Source organism: Eleutherodactylus coqui, chromosome 3 (genome assembly GCF_035609145.1).
Source record: "Eleutherodactylus coqui strain aEleCoq1 chromosome 3, aEleCoq1.hap1, whole genome shotgun sequence".
Lineage (NCBI taxonomy): Eukaryota > Metazoa > Chordata > Amphibia > Anura > Eleutherodactylidae > Eleutherodactylus > Eleutherodactylus coqui.
In genome coordinates, this window is record NC_089839.1 from 318258201 (window position 1) to 318278095 (window position 19895).

The window sequence follows — 19895 nt, forward strand, 5'->3', positions numbered from 1 at the left end:
GGGGGTCAGTATAGAAGTGCTGTATGTAGTAGTGTCTGCAGGGGGGTCAGTATAGAAGTGCTGTATGTAGTAGTGTCTGCAGGGGGGTCAGTATAGAAGTGCTGTATGTAGTAGTGTCTGCAGGGGGGTCTGTATAGAAGTGCTGTATGTAGTAGTGTCTGCAGGAGGGTCTGTATAGAAGTGCTGTATGTAGTAGTGTCTGCAGGGGGGTCAGTATAGAAGTGCTGTATGTAGTAGTGTCTGCAGGGGGGTCAGTATAGAAGTGCTGAATGTAGTAGTGCCTGCAGGGGGGTCAGTATAGTAGTGCTGTATGTAGAAGTGTCTGCAGGGGGTCAGTATAGAAGTGCTGTATGTAGTAGTGTCTGCAGGGGGGTCAGTATAGAAGTGCTGTATGTAGTAGTGTCTGCAGGGGGGTCCATATAGAAGTGCTGTATGTAGTAGTGTCTGCAGGGGGGTCAGTATAGAAGTGCTGTATGTAGTAGTGTCTGCAGGGGGACAGTATAGAAGTGCTGTATGTAGTAGTGTCTGCAGGGGGGTCAGTATAGAAGTGCTGTATGTAGTAGTGTCTGCAGGGGGGTCAGTATAGAAGTGCTGTATGTAGTAGTGTCTGCAGGGGGGTCCATATAGAAGTGCTGTATGTAGTAGTGTCTGCAGGGGGGTCCATATAGAAGTGCTGTATGTAGTAGTGTCTGCAGGGGGGTCAGTATAGAAGTGCTGTATGTAGTAGTGTCTACAGGGGGGTCTGTATAGAAGTGCTGTATGTAGTAGTGTCTGCAGTAGGGTCTGTATAGAAGTGCTGTATGTAGTAGCGTCTGCAGGGGGGTCAGTATAGAAGTGCTGTATGTAGTAGTGTCTGCAGGGGGGTCAGTATAGAAGTGCTGTATGTAGTAGTGTCTGCAGGCAGGTCAGTATAGAAGTGCTGTATGTAGTAGTGTCTGCAGGGGGGTCAGTATAGAAGTGCTGTATGTAGTAGTGTCTGCAGGGGGTCAGTATAGAAGTGCTGTATGTAGGAGTGTCTGCAGGAGGGTCTGTATAGAAGTGCTGTATGTAGTAGTGTCTGCAGGGGGTCAGTATAGAAGTGCTGTATGTAGGAGTGTCTGCAGGGGGGTCAGTATAGAAGTGCTGTATGTAGTATCGCCTGCAGGGGGGTCAGTATAGAAGTGCTGTATGTAGTGTCTGCAGGGGGGTCCGTATAGAAGTGCTGTATGTAGTAGTGTCTGCAGGGGGGTCTGTATAGAAGTGCTGTATGTAGCAGTGTCTGCAGGCAGGTCAGTATAGAAGTGCTGTATGTAGTAGTGTCTGCAGGAGGGTCTGTATAGAAGTGCTGTATGTAGTAGTGTCTGCAGGGGGGTCAGTATAGAAGTGCTGTATGCAGTAGTGTCTGCAGGGGGGTCCATATAGAAGTGCTGTATGTAGTAGTGTCTGCAGGGGGGTCTGTATAGAAGTGCTGTATGTAGTAGTGTCTGCAGGGGGGTCAGTATAGAAGTGCTGTATGTAGTAGTGTCTGCAGGGGGGTCCATATAGAAGTGCTGTATGTAGTAGTGTCTGCAGGGGGGTCAGTATAGAAGTGCTGTATGTAGGAGTGTCTGCAGGGGGTCAGTATAGAAGTGCTGTATGTAGTAGCGTCTGCAGGGGGGTCAATATAGAAGTGCTGTATGTAGTTGTGTCTGCAGGGGGGTCAGTATAGAAGTGCTGTATGTAGTAGTGTCTGCAGGAGGGTCAGTATAGAAGTGCTGTATGTAGTAGTGTCTGCAGGGGGGTCTGTATAGAAGTGCTGTATGTAGTAGTGTCTGCAGGGGGTCAGTATAGAAGTGCTGTATGTAGTAGTGTCTGCAGGGGGTCAGTATAGAAGTGCTGTATGTAGTAGTGTCTGCAGGGGGTCTGTATAGAAGTGCTGTATGTAGTAGTGTCTGCAGGCAGGTCAGTATAGAAGTGCTGTATGTAGTAGTGTCTGCAGGGGGGTCAGTATAGAAGTGCTGTATGTAGTAGCGTCTGCAGGGGGGTCAGTATAGAAGTGCTGTATGTAGTAGTGTCTGCAGGCGGGTCAGTATAGAAGTGCTGTATGTAGTAGTGTCTGCAGGGGGGTCAGTATAGAAGTGCTGTATGTAGTAGTGTCTGCAGGGGGGTCAGTATAGAAGTGCTGTATGTAGTAGTGTCTGCAGGGGGGTCAGTATAGAAGTGCTGTATGTAGTAGTTTCTGCAGGGGGGTCCGTATAGAAGTGCTGTATGTAGTAGTGTCTGCAGGGGGGTCAGTATAGAAGTGCTGTATGTAGTAGCGTCTGCAGGGGGGTCCATATAGAAGTGCTGTATGTAGTAGTGTCTGCAGGGGGGTCCATATAGAAGTGCTGTATGTAGTAGTGTCTGCAGGGGGGTCAGTATAGAAGTGCTGTATGTAGTAGTGTCTGCAGGGGGGTTAGTATAGAAGTGCTGTATGTAGTAGTGTCTGCAGGGGGGTTAGTATAGAAGTGCTGTATGTAGTAGTGTCTGCAGGGGGGTCAGTATAGAAGTGCTGTATGTAGTAGTGTCTGCAGGGGGGTCAGTATAGAAGTGCTGTATGTAGTAGTGTCTGCAGGGGGGTCAGTATAGAAGTGCTGTATGTAGTAGTGTCTGCAGGGGGGTTTGTATAGAAGTGCTGTATGTAGTAGTGTCTGCAGGGGGGTCAGTATAGAAGTGCTGTATGTAGTAGTGTCTGCAGGGGGGTCAGTATAGAAGTGCTGTATGTAGTAGTGTCTGCAGGGGGGTCAGTATAGAAGTGCTGTATGTAGTAGTGTCTGCAGGGGGGTCAGTATAGAAGTGCTGTATGTAGAAGTGTCTGCAGGGGGTCAGTATAGAAGTGCTGTATGTAGTAGTGTCTGCAGGGGGGTCAGTATAGAAGTGCTGTATGTAGTAGTGTCTGCAGGGGGGTCAGTATAGAAGTGCTGTATGTAGTAGTGTCTGCAGGGGGGTCAGTATAGAAGTGCTGTATGTAGTAGTGTCTGCAGGGGGGTTAGTATAGAAGTGCTGTATGTAGTAGTGTCTGCAGGGGGTCAGTATAGAAGTGCTGTATGTAGTAGTGTCTGCAGGGGGGTCCATATAGAAGTGCTGTATGTAGTAGTGTCTGCAGGGGGGTCAGTATAGAAGTGCTGTATGTAGTAGTGTCTGCAGGGGGGTCAGTATAGAAGTGCTGTATGTAGTAGTTTCTGCAGGGGGGTCCGTATAGAAGTGCTGTATGTAGTAGTGTCTGCAGGGGGGTCAGTATAGAAGTGCTGTATGTAGTAGCGTCTGCAGGGGGGTCCATATAGAAGTGCTGTATGTAGTAGTGTCTGCAGGGGGGTCCATATAGAAGTGCTGTATGTAGTAGTGTCTGCAGGGGGGTCAGTATAGAAGTGCTGTATGTAGTAGTGTCTGCAGGGGGGTTAGTATAGAAGTGCTGTATGTAGTAGTGTCTGCAGGGGGGTTAGTATAGAAGTGCTGTATGTAGTAGTGTCTGCAGGGGGGTCAGTATAGAAGTGCTGTATGTAGTAGTGTCTGCAGGGGGGTCAGTATAGAAGTGCTGTATGTAGTAGTGTCTGCAGGGGGGTCAGTATAGAAGTGCTGTATGTAGTAGTGTCTGCAGGGGGGTCAGTATAGAAGTGCTGTATGTAGTAGTGTCTGCAGGGGGGTCAGTATAGAAGTGCTGTATGTAGTAGTGTCTGCAGGGGGGTCAGTATAGAAGTGCTGTATGTAGTAGTGTCTGCAGGGGGGTCAGTATAGAAGTGCTGTATGTAGTAGTGTCTGCAGGGGGGTCAGTATAGAAGTGCTGTATGTAGAAGTGTCTGCAGGGGGTCAGTATAGAAGTGCTGTATGTAGTAGTGTCTGCAGGGGGGTCAGTATAGAAGTGCTGTATGTAGTAGTGTCTGCAGGGGGGTCAGTATAGAAGTGCTGTATGTAGTAGTGTCTGCAGGGGGGTCAGTATAGAAGTGCTGTATGTAGTAGTGTCTGCAGGGGGGTTAGTATAGAAGTGCTGTATGTAGTAGTGTCTGCAGGGGGGTCAGTATAGAAGTGCTGTATGAAGGAGTGTCTGCAGGGAGGTCAGTATAGAAGTGCTGTATGAAGGAGTGTCTGCAGGGGGGTCAGTATAGAAGTGCTGTATGTAGTAGTGTCTGCAGGGGGGTCAGTATAGAAGTGCTGTATGAAGGAGTGTCTGCAGGGGGGTCAGTATAGAAGTGCTGTATGTAGTAGTGTCTGTAGGGGGGTCAGTATAGAAGTGATGTATGTAGTAGTGTCTGCAGGCAGGTCAGTATAGAAGTGCTGTATGTAGTAGTGCCTGCAGGGGGGGTCAGTATAGAAGTGCTGTGTGTAGTAGTGTCTGCAGGGGGGGGGGGTCTATATAGAAGTGCTGTATGTAGTAGTGTCTGCAGGGGGGTCAGTATAGAAGTGCTGTATGTAGTAGTGTCTGCAGGCGGGTCAGTATAGAAGTGCTGTATGTAGTAGTGTCTGCAGGGGGGTCAGTATAGAAGTGCTGTATGTAGTAGTGTCTGCAGGGGGGTTAGTATAGAAGTGCTGTATGTAGTAGTGTCTGCAGGCAGGTCAGTATAGAAGTGCTGTATGTAGTAGTGTCTGCAGGCAGGTCAGTATAGAAGTGCTGTATGTAGTAGTGTCTGTAGGGGGGTCAGTATAGAAGTGCTGTATGTAGTAGTGTCTGCAGGGGGGTCAGTATAGAAGTGCTGTATGTAGTAGTGTCTGCAGGGGGTCAGTATAGAAGTGCTGTATGTAGGAGTGTCTGCAGGGGGGTCAGTATAGAAGTGCTGTATGTAGGAGTGTCTGCAGGGGGGTCAGTATAGAAGTGCTGTATGTAGTAGTGTCTGCAGGGGGGTCAGTATAGAAGTGCTGTATGTAGCAGTGTCTGAAGAGGAGTTAGTATAGAAGTGCTGTATGTAGTAGTGTCTGCAGGGGGGTCAGTACAGAAGTGCTATATGTAGTAGTGTCTGCAGGGGGGTCAGTATAGAAGTGCTATATGTAGTAGTGTCTGCAGGGGGGTCAGTATAGAAGTGCTGTATGTAGTAGTGTCTGCAGGGGGGTCAGTATAGAAGTGCTGTATGTAGTAGTGTCTGCAGGGGGGTCAGTATAGAAGTGCTGTATGTAGGAGTGTCTGCAGGGGGTCAGTATGGAAGTGCTGTATGTAGTATCGCCTGCAGGGGGGTCAGTATAGAAGTGCTGTATGTAGTGTCTGCAGGGGGGTCTGTATAGAAGTGCTGTATGTAGCAGTGTCTGCAGGGGGGGTCAGTATAGAAGTGCTGTATGTAGTAGCGCCTGCAGGGGGGTCAGTATAGAAGTGCTGTATGTAGTAGTGTCTGCAGGCAGGTCAGTATAGAAGTGCTGTATGTAGTAGCGCCTGCAGAGGGGGTCAGTATAGAAGTGCTGTATGTAGTAGCGTCTGCAGGGGGGTCAGTATAGAAGTGCTGTATGTAGTAGCGCCTGCAGGGGGGTCAGTATAGAAGTGCTGTATGTAGTAGTGTCTGCAGGGGGGTCAGTATAGAAGTGCTGTATGTAGTAGTGTCTGCAGGGGGGTCAGTATAGAAGTGCTGTATGTAGTTGTGTCTGCAGGGGGGTCAGTATAGAAGTGCTGTATGTAGTTGTGTCTGCAGGGGGGTCAGTATAGAAGTGCTGTATGTAGTGGTGTCTGCAGGGGGGTCAGTATAGAAGTGCTGTATGTAGTGGCGTCTGCAGTGGGGTCAATATAGAAGTGCTGTATGTAGGAGTGCCTGCAGGGGGGTCAGTATAGAAGTGCTGTATGTAGTAGTGTCTGCAGGGGGGTCAGTATAGAAGTGCTGTATGTAGTAGTGTCTGCAGGGGGGTCAGTATAGAAGTGCTGTATGTAGTAGCGCCTGCAGGGGGGGTCAGTATAGAAGTGCTGTATGTAGTAGTGTCTGCAGGGGGCGTCAGTATAGAAGTGCTGTATGTAGTAGTGTCTGCAGGCAGGTCAGTATAGAAGTGCTGTATGTAGTAGTGTCTGCAGGGGGGTCAGTATAGAAGTGCTGTATGTAGTAGTGTCTGCAGGCGGGTTAGTGTAGAAGTGATGTATGTAGTAGTGTCTGCAGGGGGGTCCATATAGAAGTGCTGTATGTAGTAGTGTCTGCGGGGGGGTCAGTATAGAAGTGCTGTATGTAGTAGTGCCTGCAGGGGGGTCAGTATAGAAGTGCTGTATGTAGTAGTGTCTGCAGGGGGGTCAATATAGAAGTGCTGTATGTAGTAGTGTCTGCAGGGGGGTCAGTATAGAAGTGCTGTATGTAGTAGTGTCTGCAGGGGGGTCAGTATAGAAGTGCTGTATGAAGGAGTGTCTGCAGGGGGTTCAGTATAGAAGTGCTGTATGTAGTAGTGTCTGCAGGCGGGGTCAGTATAGAAGTGCTGTATGTAGTAGTGTCTGCAGGGGGGTCAGTATAGAAGTGCTGTATGTAGTAGTGTCTGCAGGGGGTCAGTATAGAAGTGCTGTATGTAGTAGTGTCTGCAGGGGGGTCCGTATAGAAGTGCTGTATGTTGTAGTGTCTGCAGGGGGGTCAGTATAGAAGTGCTGTATGTAGTAGTGTCTGCAGGGGGGTCAGTATAGAAGTGCTGTATGTAGTAGTGCCTGCAGGGGGGTCAGTATAGAAGTGCTGTATGTAGTAGTGCCTGCAGGGGGGTCAGTATAGAAGTGCTGTATGTAGTAGTGTCTGCAGGGGGGTCAATATAGAAGTGCTGTATGTAGTAGTGTCTGCAGGGGGGTCAGTATAGAAGTGCTGTATGTAGTAGTGTCTGCAGGGGGGTCAGTATAGAAGTGCTGTATGAAGGAGTGTCTGCAGGGGGTTCAGTATAGAAGTGCTGTATGTAGTAGTGTCTGCAGGCGGGGTCAGTATAGAAGTGCTGTATGTAGTAGTGTCTGCAGGGGGTTCAGTATAGAAGTGCTGTATGAAGGAGTGTCTGCAGGGGGGTCAGTATAGAAGTGCTGTATGTAGTAGTGTCTGCAGGGGGGTCAGTATAGAAGTGCTGTATGAAGGAGTGTCTGCAGGGGGGTCAGTATAGAAGTGCTGTATGTAGTAGTGTCTGCAGGGGGGTCAGTATAGAAGTGCTGTATGTAGTAGTGTCTGCAGGGGGGTCTGTATAGAAGTGCTGTATGTAGTAGTGTCTGAAGAGGGGTCAGTATAGAAGTGCTGTATGTAGTAGTGTCTGCAGGGGTGTCAGTATAGAAGTGCTGTATGTAGTAGTGTCTGCAGGGGGTCAGTATAGAAGTGCTGTATGTAGTAGTGTCTGCAGGGGGGTCTGTATAGAAGTGCTGTATGTAGTAGTGTCTGCAGGGGGGGTCTATATAGAAGTGCTGTATGTAGTAGTGTCTGCAGGGGGGTCAGTATAGAATTGCTGTATGTAGTAGCGCCTGCAGGGGGGTCTGTATAGAAGTGCTGTATGTTGTAGTGTCTGCAGGGGGGTCAGTATAGAAGTGATGTATGTAGTAGTGTCTGCAGGCAGGTCAGTATAGAAGTGCTGTATGTAGTAGCGCCTGCAGAGGGGGTCAGTATAGAAGTGCTGTATGTAGTAGCGCCTGCAGAGGGGGTCAGTATAGAAGTGCTGTATGTAGTAGTGCCTGCAGGGGGGTCAGTATAGAAGTGCTGTATGTAGTAGTGCCTGCAGGGGGGTCAGTATAGAAGTGCTGTATGTAGTAGTGTCTGCAGGGGGGTTAGTATAGAAGTGCTGTATGTAGTAGTGTCTGCAGGGGGGTCAGTATAGAAGTGCTGTATGTAGTAACGTCTGCAGGGGGGTCAGTATAGAAGTGCTGTATGTTGTAGTGTCTGCAGGGGGGTCAGTATAGAAGTGATGTATGTAGTAGTGTCTGCAGGGGGGTGAGTAAAGAAGTGCTGTATGTAGTAGTGTCTGCAGGGGGGTCAGTATAGAAGTGCTGTATGTAGTAGTGTCTGCAGGGGGGTCTATATTGAAGTGCTGTATGTTGTAGTGTCTGCAGGGGGGTCAGTATAGAAGTGATGTATGTAGTAGTGTCTGCAGGCAGGTCAGTATAGAAGTGCTGTATGTAGTAGCGCCTGCAGAGGGGGTCAGTATAGAAGTGCTGTATGTAGTAGTGTCTGCAGGCAGGTCAGTATAGAAGTGCTGTATGTAGTAGCGCCTGCAGAGGGGGTCAGTATAGAAGTGCTGTATGTAGTAGCGCCTGTAGGGGGGTCAGTATAGAAGTGCTGTATGTAGTAGCGCCTGCAGGGGGGGTCAGTATAGAAGTGCTGTATGTAGTAGCGCCTGCAGGGGGATCAGTATAGAAGTGCTGTATGTAGTAGTGTCTGCAGGGGGGTCTGTATGGAAGTGCTGTATGTAGTAGCGCCTGCAGAGGGGGTCAGTATAGAAGTGCTGTGTGTAGTAGTGTCTGCAGGGGGGGGGTCTATATAGAAGTGCTGTATGTAGTAGCGCCTGCAGGGGGATCAGTATAGAAGTGCTGTATGTAGTAGTGTCTGCAGGGGGTCAGTATAGAAGTGCTGTATGTAGTAGCGTCTGCAGGGGGGTCAGTATAGAAGTGCTGTATGTAGTAGCGCCTGCAGGGGGGGTCAGTATAGAAGTGCTGTATGTAGTAGTGTCTGCAGGGGGGTCAGTATAGAAGTGCTGTATGTAGTAGCGCCTGCAGGGGGGGTCAGTATAGAAGTGCTGTATGTAGTAGTGTCTGCAGGGGGGTCTGTATAGAAGTGCTGTATGTAGTAGCGCCTGCAGGGGGGTCAGTATAGAAGTGCTGTATGTAGTAGCGCCTGCAGGGGGGGTCAGTATAGAAGTGCTGTATGTAGTAGCGCCTGCAGGGGGGGTCAGTATAGAAGTGCTGTATGTAGTAGTGTCTGCAGGGGGGTCAGTATAGAAGTGCTGTATGTAGTAGCGCCTGCAGGGGGGTCAGTATAGAAGTGCTGTATGTAGTAGTGTCTGCAGGGGGTCAGTATAGAAGTGCTGTATGTAGTAGCGCCTGCAGGGGGGTCAGTATAGAAGTGCTGTATGTAGTAGTGTCTGCAGGGGGGTCCATATAGAAGTGCTGTATGTAGTAGTGTCTGCAGCGGGGTCAGTATAGAAGTGCTGTATGTAGTAGCGCCTGCAGGGGGGGTCAGTATAGAAGTGCTGTATGTAGTAGTGTCTGCAGGGGGGTCTGTATAGAAGTGCTGTATGTAGTAGCGCCTGCAGAGGGGGTCAGTATAGAAGTGCTGTATGTAGTAGCGTCTGCAGGGGGGTCAGTATAGAAGTGCTGTATGTAGTAGTGTCTGCAGGGGGTCAGTATAGAAGTGCTGTATGTAGTAGTGCCTGCAGGGGGTCAGTATAGAAGTGTTGTATGTAGTAGTGTCTGCAGGGGGGTCAGTATAGAAGTGCTGTATGTAGTAGTGTCTGCAGGGGGGTCAGTATAGAAGTGCTGTATGTAGTAGCGTCTGCAGGGGGGTCCGTATAGAAGTGCTGTATGTAGTAGTGTCTGCAGGGGGGTCCATATAGAAGTGCTGTATGTAGTAGTGTCTGCAGGGGGGTCCATATAGAAGTGCTGTATGTAGTAGTGTCTGCAGGGGGGTCAGTATAGAAGTGCTGTATGTAGTAGTGTCTGCAGGGGGGTCAGTATAGAAGTGCTGTATGTAGTAGTGTCTGCAGGGGGGTCAGTATAGAAGTGCTGCATGTAGTAACGTCTGCAGGGGGGTCCATATAGAAGTGCTGTATGTAGTAGTGTCTGCAGGGGGGTCAGTATAGAAGTGCTGTATGTAGTAGCGCCTGCAGGGGGGGTCAGTATAGAAGTGCTGTATGTAGTAGTGTCTGCAGGGGGGTCCGTATAGAAGTGCTGTATGTAGTAGTGTCTGCAGGGGGGTCCATATAGAAGTGCTGTATGTTGTAGTGTCTGCAGGGAGGTCCATATAGAAGTGCTGTATGTAGTAGTGTCTGCAGGGGGGTCAGTATAGAAGTGCTGTATGTAGTAGTGCCTGCAGGGGGTCAGTATAGAAGTGCTGTATGTAGTAGTGTCTGAAGAGGGGTTAGTATAGAAGTGCTGTATGTAGTAGTGCCTGCAGGGGGATCAGTATAGAAGTGCTGTATGTAGTAGTGCCTGCAGGGGGGTCAGTATAGAAGTGCTGTATGTAGTAGCGTCTGCAGGGGGGTCCATATAGAAGTGCTGTATGTAGTAGTGTCTGCAGGGGGGTCCATATAGAAGTGCTGTATGTAGTAGTGTCTGCAGGGGGGTCAGTATAGAAGTGCTGTATGTAGTAGTGTCTGCAGGGGGATCAGTATAGAAGTGCTGTATGTAGTAGCGTCTGCAGGGGTGTCAGTATAGAAGTGCTGTATGTAGTAGTGTCTGCAGGGGGGTCAGTATAGAAGTGCTGTATGTAGTAGCGTCTGCAGGGGGGTCCATATAGAAGTGCTGTATGTAGTAGTGTCTGCAGGGGGGTCCATATAGAAGTGCTGTATGTAGTAGTGTCTGCAGGGGGGTCCATATAGAAGTGCTGTATGTAGTAGTGTCTGCAGGGGGGTCAGTATAGAAGTGCTGTATGTAGTAGTGCCTGCAGGGGGATCAGTATAGAAGTGCTTAATGTAGTAGTGTCTGCAGGGGGGTCAGTATAGAAGTGCTGTATGTAGTAGTGTCTGCAGGGGGGTCAGTATAGAAGTGCTGTATGTAGTAGTGTCTGCAGGGGGGTCAGTATAGAAGTGCTGTATGTAGTAGTGTCTGCAGGGGGGTCAGTATAGAAGTGCTGTATGTAGTAGTGTCTGCAGGGGGGTCTGTATAGAAGTGCTGTATGTAGTAGTGTCTGCAGGGGGGTCTATATAGAAGTGCTGTATGTAGTAGTGTCTGCAGGGGGGTCAGTATAGAAGTGCTGTATGTAGTAACGTCTGCAGGGGGGTCCATATAGAAGTGCTGTATGTAGTAGTGTCTGCAGGGGGGTCAGTATAGAAGTGCTGTATGTAGTAGCGTCTGCAGGGGGGTCAGTATAGAAGTGCTGTATGTAGTAGCGCCTGCAGGGGGGTCAGTATAGAAGTGCTGTATGTAGTAGTGTCTGCAGGGGGGTCCATATAGAAGTGCTGTATGTAGTAGTGTCTGCAGGGGGGTCCATATAGAAGTGCTGTATGTAGTAGTGTCTGCAGGGGGGTCAGTATAGAAGTGCTGTATGTAGTAGTGTCTGCAGGGGGGTCCATATAGAAGTGCTGTATGTAGTATTGTCTGCAGGGGGGTCAGTATAGAAGTGCTGTATGTAGTGGTGTCTGCAGGGTGGGGTCAGTATAGAAGTGCTGTATGTAGTAGTGTCTGCAGGGGTGTCAGTATAGAAGTGCTGTATGTAGTAGTGTCTGCAGGGGGTCAGTATAGAAGTGCTGTATGTAGTAGTGTCTGCAGGGGGGTCAGTATAGAAGTGCTGTATGTAGTAGTGTCTGCAGGGGGGTTAATATAGAAGTGCTGTATGTAGTAGTGTCTGCAGGGGGGTCAGTATAGAAGTGCTGTATGTAGTAACGTCTGCAGGGGGGTCAGTATAGAAGTGCTGTATGTAGGAGTGTCTGCAGGGGGGTCAGTATAGAAGTGCTGTATGTAGTAGTGTCTGCAGGGGGTCAGTATAGAAGTGCTGTATGTAGTAGTGTCTGCAGGAGGGTCAGTATAGAAGTGCTGTATGTAGTAGTGTCTGCAGGAGGGTCAGTATAGAAGTGCTGTATGTAGTAGTGTCTGCAGGGGGTCAGTATAGAAGTGCTGTATGTAGTAGTGTCTGCAGGGGGTCAGTATAGAAGTGCTGTATGTAGTAGTGTCTGCAGGAGGGTCAGTATAGAAGGGCTGTATGTAGTAGTGCCTGCAGGGGGGTCAGTATAGAAGTGCTGTATGTAGGAGTGCCTGCAGGGGGGTCAGTATAGAAGTGCTGTATGTAGTAACGTCTGCAGGGGGGTCAGTATAGAAGTGCTGTATGTAGTAGTGTCTGCAGGAGGGTCAGTATAGAAGGGCTGTATGTAGTAGTGCCTGCAGGGGGGTCAGTATAGAAGTGCTGTATGTAGGAGTGCCTGCAGGGGGGTCAGTATAGAAGTGCTGTATGTAGGAGTGTCTGCAGGCAGGACGGTATATATTGAACACTCTGCTTCCATCTCTCTGCTGTCATCTGATTGGCTTGCGCGGTTACTGTACGATGACTGATTCTTCTGACTTGCTGCCATCCCTACATAGATTGGCTCATAGTGGTGACCGCGTAGATTCCGTAGGACCCTCACCCCCTAATATTACTTGTGCTGGGACCCCTCTATACACACCAGAGGAGGGGGATGTTAGGCTGTCATGTCCCTTCTGCTTCCACATTATAATGGAGCATCTACTGTGTGACCGGGACGAGGTTCATATAATCGGTCGTCGACTAGTCGGCGCTCTCTGTAAGGTTGACCTGATTTCCTGTTCTCTCCCCTACAGCTATGACTGCAGTAACCCCATCTATGGACAGACCCTGAACCCTCTCAACCACACGAAGACCCCAGGAGGCTCCTCTGGGGGGGAGGGCGCCCTCATCTCAGCCGGAGGCTCCATTCTGGGTTTTGGCTCAGACATTGGTGGAAGTATCCGCTTCCCGAGCTCCTTCTGTGGCCTCTGCGGCTTCAAACCGACCGGAAACCGACTCAGGTGCGTCCTGTGCGGAGCCGCTCCCAGGTGGGGGGCACTTAGTGCAGACAGGAGGTGATTGCTGGTGTTTGTAGTCCCGCAACTGCTGAGTGTCATGCAATACCGCTATTTTATCAGCAGGTGGTGCTGCAGAGCTGACCTTCTAGTTGTCCCTGGGCCCTAAATCTGTTCCTCTGCTGTTTATAAGGAGCGTTCTTCACGGGACTCCGTTATATACTGCAGTGCATGCTGGGAACAACTCCTGATCTCCTGACAGGGCTCATTACTCGGTTGGGAGGGGGAGGAGAGCTTTTTGGGCTGTTCGTTCTGTCATTGGGAGCAATAGACCCAAGAGCTGACAGTCTGTTCTGAGCCCGCGTGCTTCCAGCTCATTCGCCGTCACATGACCAGACATCTCGGGACGGTAACTTCTGATTTCTTTATGTTGTAGTAAAATCGGTATCAAACCAAGCTGCCCGGGACAGAAATCAGGTGAGGCGTGCGAGCGACAGTATGGCGGACCGCCCGCACCTGCAGGGGGCGCAGCACCATCACCCGCTACACCTTCATGTATACAACAACTGTCTTGGATGTGACTAGAGTATAATACATCTAATTAGATCACCTAGTTTGGCCTGCCTGCCGCCACCACTAGGGGGAGCTACCTGTGCACAGATTTAAAAGATTGTGTACATAATCCGTGAACTTCTAGTGGTGGCTGTATAGATCTGTATGTAGTGAGCTCCCCCTAGTGGTGGATATATATATCTGTATGTAGTGAGCTCCCCCTAGTAGTGGCTGTATATATCTGTATGTAGTGAGCTCCCCCTAGTGGTGGCTGTATATATCTGTTTGTAGTGAGCTCCCCCTAGTGGCGGCTGTATATATCTGTATGTAGTGAGCTCCCCCTAGTGGTGGCTGTATATATCTGTATGTAGTGAGCTCCTCCTAGTGGTGGCTGTATATATATCTGTATGTAGTGAGCTCCCCCTAGTGGTGGCTGTATATATCTGTATGTAATGAGCTCCACCTAGTGGTGGCTGTATATAGCTGTGTGTAGTGAGCTCCCCATAGTGGTGGCTGTATATATCTGTATGTAATGAGCTCCACCTAGTGGTGGCTGTATATATCTGTATGTAGTGAGCTCCCCCTAGTGGTGGCTGTATATATCTGTTTGTAGTGAGCTCCCCCTAGTGGCGGCTGTATATATCTGTATGTAGTGAGCTCCCCCTAGTGGTGGATATATATATCTGTATGTAGTGAGCTCCCCCTAGTGGTGGCTGTATATATCTGTATGTAGTGAGCTCCCCCTAGTGGTGGCTGTATATATCTATGTAGTGAGCTCCCCCTAGTGGTGGCTGTATATATCTGTATGTAGTGAGCTCCCCCTAGTGGTGAGTGTATATATCTGTATGTAGTGAGCTCCCCCTAGTGGTGGCTGTATATATCTGTATGTAGTGAACTCCCCCTAGTGGTGGCTGTATATATCTGTTTGTAGTGAGCTTCCCCTAGTGGTGGCTGTATATATCTGTATGTAGTGTGCTCCCCCTAGTGGTGGCTGTATATATCTGTATGTAGTGTGCTCCCCCTAGTGGTGGATGTATATATCTGTATGTAGAGAGCTCCCCCTAGTGGTGGCTGTATATATCTGTATGTACTGAGCTCCCCCTAGTGGTGGCTATATATCTCTGTATGTAGTGAGCTTCCCCAGTTGTGGCTATATATATTTCTAAGTAGAGAGCTCCCCTAGTGGTGGTGTATATAGTGAGCTCCATGTAGTGATGGCTGTATATATCTGTATATAGTGAGCTCCCCCCCCCCCCTAGTGGTGACTGTATATATCTGTATGTAGTGAGCTCCCCCTAGTAGTGGATGTATATATCTGTATGTAGTGAGCTCCCCCTAGTGGTGGCTGTATATATTTGTATGTAGTGAGCTCCACCTAGTGGTGGCTGTATATAGCTGTGTGTAGTGAGCTCCCCATAGTGGTGGCTGTATATATCTGTATGTAATGAGCTCCACCTAGTGGTGGCTGTATATATCTGTATGTAATGAGCTCCACCTAGTGGTGGCTGTATATATCTGTATGTAATGAGCTCCACCTAGTGGTGGCTGTATATATCTGTATGTAGTGAGCTCCCCCTCGTGGTGGCTGTATATATCTATATGCAGTGAGCTCCTCCTAGTGCTGGCTGTATATATCTGTATGTAGTGAGCTCCCCCTAGTGGTGGCTGTATATATCTATATTACTGAGCTCCCCCTAGTGGTGGCTGTATATATCTGTATGTACTGAGCTTCCCTTAGTGGTGGGTATATATATCTGTATGTAGTGAGCTCCCCCTAGTGGTGGATATATATATTTGTATGTAGTGAGCTCCCCCTATTGGTGGATGTATACATTTATATGTAGTGAGCTCCCTCTAGTGGTGGCTGTATATATCTGTATGTAGTGAGCTCCCTTTAGTGGTGGCTGTATATATCTGTATGTAGTGAGCTCCCTTTAGTGCTGGCTGTATATATCTGTATGTAGTGAGCTCCCCCTAGTGGTGGCTGTATATATCTGTATGTAGTGAGCTCCCCCTAGTGCTGGCTGTATATATCTGTATGTAGTGAGCTCCCTCTAGTGGTAGCTGTATATATTTGTATGTAGTGAGTTCCCCCTACTGGTGGCTGTATATATCTGTATGTAGTGAGCTCTGCCTAGTGGTGGCTGTATATACATGTATGTAGTGAGCTCTCCCTAGTGGTGGCTGTATATATGTGTTTGTAGTGAGCTCTCCCTAGTGGTGGCTGTATATATCTGTATGTAGTGAGCTCCCCCTAGTGGCGGCTGTATATTAATGTATGTAGTGAGCTCCCCCTAGTGGTGGCTGTATACATCTGTATGTAGTGAGCTCTCCCTAGTGGTGGCTGTATATATCTGTATATAGTGTGCTCCCCGTAGTGGTGGCTGTATATATCTGTATGTAGTGAGCTCCCCCTAGTGCTGGCTGTATATATCTGTATATAGTGTGCTCCCCCTAGTGGTGGCTGTATTTATCTGTATGTAGTGAGCTCCCCCTAGTGGTGGCTGTATATATCTGTATGTAGTGAGCTCCCCCTACTGGTGGCTGTATATATCTGTATGTACTGAGCTCCTCCTAGTGGTGGCTATATATATCTGTATGTAGTGAGCTCCTCCTAGTGGTGGCTGTATATATCTGTATGTAGTGAGCTCCCCCTAGTGGTGGCTGTATATATCTGTTTGTAGTGAGCTCCTAGTGGTGGCTGTATAGATCTGTATGCAGTGAGCTCCCCGTAGTGGTGGCTGTATATATCTGTATGTAGTGTGCTCCCCCTAGTGGTGGCTGTATATATCTGTATGTAGTGAGCTCCTCCTAGTGGTGGCTGTATAGATCTGTATGTAGTGAGCTCCCTGTAGTGGTGGCTGTATAGAACTGTATGTAGTGAGCTCCCCGTAGTGGTGGCTGTATATATATGTATATAGTGAGCTCTCCCTAGTGGTGACTGTATATATCTGTATATAGTGAGCTCCCCCTAGTGGTGGCTGTATATATCTGTATATAGTGAGCTCCCCCTAGTGGTGGCTGTATAGAACTGTATGTAGTGAGCTCCCCCTAGTGGTGGCTCTATAAATCTGTATATAGTGAGCTCCCCCTAGTGGTGGCTCTATATATCTGTATGTAGTGAGCTCCTCCTAGTGGTGGCTGTATATATCTGTATGTAGTGAGCTCCCCCTAGTGGTGGCTGTATATATCTGTTTGTAGTGAGCTCCTAGTGGTGGCTGTATAGATCTGTATGCAGTGAGCTCCCCGTAGTGGTGGCTGTATATATCTGTATGTAGTGTGCTCCCCCTAGTGGTGGCTGTATATATCTGTATATAGTGAGCTCCCCCTAGTGGTGGCTGTATAGAACTGTATGTAGTGAGCTCCCCCTAGTGGTGGCTCTATAAATCTGTATATAGTGAGCTCCCCCTAGTGGTGGCTCTATATATCTGTATGTAGTGAGCTCCCTCTAGTAGTGGCTGTATATATCTGTATGTAGTGAGCTCCCCCTAGTGCTGGCTGTATATATCTGTATGTAGTGAGCTCCCCGTAGTGGTGGCTGTATATATATGTATATAGTGAGCTCCCCCTAGTGCTGGCAGTATATATCTGTATGTAGTGAGCTCCTCCTAGTAGTGGCTGTATATATCTGTTTGTAGTGAGCTCCCCGTAGTGGTGGCTGTATATATATGTATATAGTGTGCTCCCCGTAGTGGTGGCTGTATATATCTGTATGTAGTGAGCTCCCCCTAGTGGTGGCTGTATATATCTGTATGTAGTGAGCTCCCCCTAGTGCTGGCTGTATATATCTGTATGTAGTGAGCTCCTCCTAGTAGTGGCTGTATATATCTGTTTGTAGTGAGCTCCCCGTAGTGGTGGCTGTATATATATGTATATAGTGTGCTCCCCGTAGTGGTGGCTGTATATATCTGTATGCAGTGAGCTCCCCCTAGTGGTGACTGTATATATCTGTGTGCAGTGAGCTCCCCCTAGTGGTGACTGTATATATCTGTATATAGTGAGCTCCCCCTAGTGGTGGCTGTATATATCTGTATGTAGTGAGCTCCCCCTAGTGGTGGCTGTATATATCTGTATGTAGTGACCTCCCACTAGTGGTGGCTGTATATATCTGTATGCAGTGAGCTCCCCCTAGTAATGGCTGTATATATCTGTATGTAGTGAGCTCCCCTAGTGGTGGCTGTATATATCTGTATGCAGTGAGCTCCCCCTAGTAATGGCTGTATATATCTGTATGTAGTGAGCTCCCCCTAGTGGTGGCAGTATATATCTGTATATAGTGAGCTCCCCCTAGTGCTGGCTGTATATATCTGTATGTAGTGAGCTCCCCCTAGTGGTGGCTGTATATATCTGTATGTAGTGAGCTCCCCCTAGTGGTGGCTGTATATATCTGTATGCAGTGAGCTCCCCCTAGTAATAGCTGTATATATCTGTATGTAGTGAGCTCCCCCTAGTGGTGGCAGTATATATCTGTATATAGTGAGCTCCCCCTAGTGCTGGCTGTATATATCTGTATGTAGTGAGCTCCCCCTAGTGGTGGCTGTATATATCTGTATGTAGTGAGCTCCTCCTAGTGGTGGCAGTATATATCTGTATATAGTGAGCTCCCCCTAGTGGTGGCTGTATATATCTGTATATAGTGAGCTCCCCCTAGTGGTGGCTGTATATATCTGCATGTAGTGAGCTCCCCCTAGTGGTGGCTGTATATATCTGTATGCAGTGAGCTCCCCCTAGTAATGGCTGTATATATCTGTATGTAGTGAGCTCCCCTAGTGGTGGCAGTATATATCTGTATATAGTGAGCTCCCCCTAGTGGTGGCTGTATATATCTGTATGCAGTGAGCTCCCCCTAGTGGTGGCTGTATATATCTGTATGTAGTGAGCTCCCCCTAGTGGTGGCAGTATATATCTGTATATAGTGAACTCCCCCTAGTGGTGGCTGTATATATCTGTATGTAGGGAGCTCCCCCTAGTGGTGGCTGTATATATCTGTATGTAGTGAGCTCCCCCTGGTGCTGGCTGTATATATCTGCATGTAGTGAGCTCCTCCTAGTAGTGGCTGTATATATCTGTGTGCAGTGAGCTCCCCCTAGTGGTGGCGGTATATATCTGTGTGCAGTGAGCTCCCCCTAGTGGTGGCGGTATATATCTGTATGTAGTGAGCTCCCCGTAGTGGTGGCTGTATATATCTGTATATAGTGAGCTCCCCCTAGTGGTGGCTGTATATATCTGTATATAGTGAGCTCCCCCTAGTGGTGGCTGTATATATCTGTATATAGTGAGCTCCCCCTAGTGGTGGCAGTATATATCTGTATATAGTGAGCTTCCCCTAGTGGTGGCTGTATATATCTGTATATAGTAAGCTCCCCCTAGTGGTGGCTGTATATATCTGTATGTAGTGAGCTCCCCCTAGTGGTGGCTGTATATATCTGTATGTAGTGAGCTCCCCTTAGTGGTGGCTGTATATATCTGTATATAGTGAGCTCCCCCTAGTGGTGGCAGTATATATCTGTATATAGTGAGCTCCCCCTAGTGGTGGCTGTATATATCTGTATATAGTGAGCTTCCCCTAGTGGTGGCTGTATATATCTGTATATAGTGAGCTCCCCCTAGTGGTGGCTGTATATATCTGTATGTAGTGAGCTCCCCCTAGTAATGGCTGTATATATCTGTATGTAGTGAGCTCCCCCTAGTAATGGCTGTATATATCTGTATGTAGTGAGCTCCCCTAGTGGTGGCAGTATATATCTGCATGTAGTGAGCTCCCCCTAGTGGTGGCTGTATATATCTGTATGCAGTGAGCTCCCCCTAGTAATGGCTGTATATATCTGTATGTAGTGAGCTCCCCTAGTGGTGGCAGTATATATCTGTATATAGTGAGCTCCCCCTAGTGATGGCTGTATATATCTGTGTGTAGTGAGCTCCCCCTAGTGGTGGCTGTATATATCTGTATGTGGTGAGCTCCCCCTAGTGGTGGCAGTATATATCTGTATATAGTGAGCTCCCCCTAGTGGTGGCTGTATATATCTGCAGGCCTTCTAGTGCAGGGGATGTAGTTTGCCGTTGTGTCTCTTGCACTTTCAGTTACAGCAATGACTGGACCAATAGCGCGGGATGTTGACACTCTTGTGACGGCCATGAGAGCCCTGCTGTGTGACGACATGTTTCACCTGGACCCCACCGTCCCACCGATCCCCTTCAATGACAAGGTACCGCCCCTTGGCTTCAGGGATTGGCTGCCGCCAGAACTACAGTGGCCAGTATTATCTGCCATCGGAGCTCCGCCCTCTGAATACTAGAAAGGCTCATCTGGTGGGTCACATGACTCCTCTCCTGCACTAGTCCCTTTGCGGACTGGCTGATGGCGATCATGTGACCCCACAGTGATTCTCGCTTCTAGTCGGTGACCGCCAGTGGATGTTCCTTCCTCAGGTTTACTGCAGCACTCGGCCTCTGCGCATCGGATACTACGAGACGGACGGCGCCACCATGGCCACTCCCTCCATGAGACGCGCCGTTCTGCAGACGAAGGACCTCCTGGAGAGAGCGGGACACGAGGTTTGTAGTCATGTGACCATCGGCTTCTCGCTGGCCCCTCCTCCTCTGACGCCTCTTCATCCTGCAGCTGGTGCCGTTCACACCGCCGTCCGTGGAATCGGCGCTGTTTGAGCTGGCGATGAGGGGGCTGTCGGCTGACGGAGGCTCCACCTTCCTGGATAACTTGTAGGTAGTTCGGCTGCGGAGGGGATGGTGTGTCGCGGGGGGCGGAGTCACCAGCATG

General features: G+C 48.8%; 1 protein-coding gene across 2 annotated transcripts in view; it reads left to right on the forward strand.

Annotated features, from left to right (window-relative positions):
- Nucleotides 1-19895, forward strand: part of FAAH (fatty acid amide hydrolase) — a 56377-nt gene that overhangs the window by 30740 nt on the left and 5742 nt on the right. Inside the window, exons 5-9 of one of the 2 annotated variants that reach the window (XM_066598046.1) lie at nucleotides 12365-12571; nucleotides 13002-13042; nucleotides 19199-19323; nucleotides 19547-19672; nucleotides 19740-19837. In XM_066598046.1, the coding sequence (XP_066454143.1) occupies nucleotides 12365-12571; nucleotides 13002-13042; nucleotides 19199-19323; nucleotides 19547-19672; nucleotides 19740-19837 (597 nt within the window). The remainder of the gene's footprint in view (nucleotides 1-12364; nucleotides 12572-13001; nucleotides 13043-19198; nucleotides 19324-19546; nucleotides 19673-19739; nucleotides 19838-19895) is intronic. The other variant, XM_066598047.1, reaches the window with a different exon arrangement.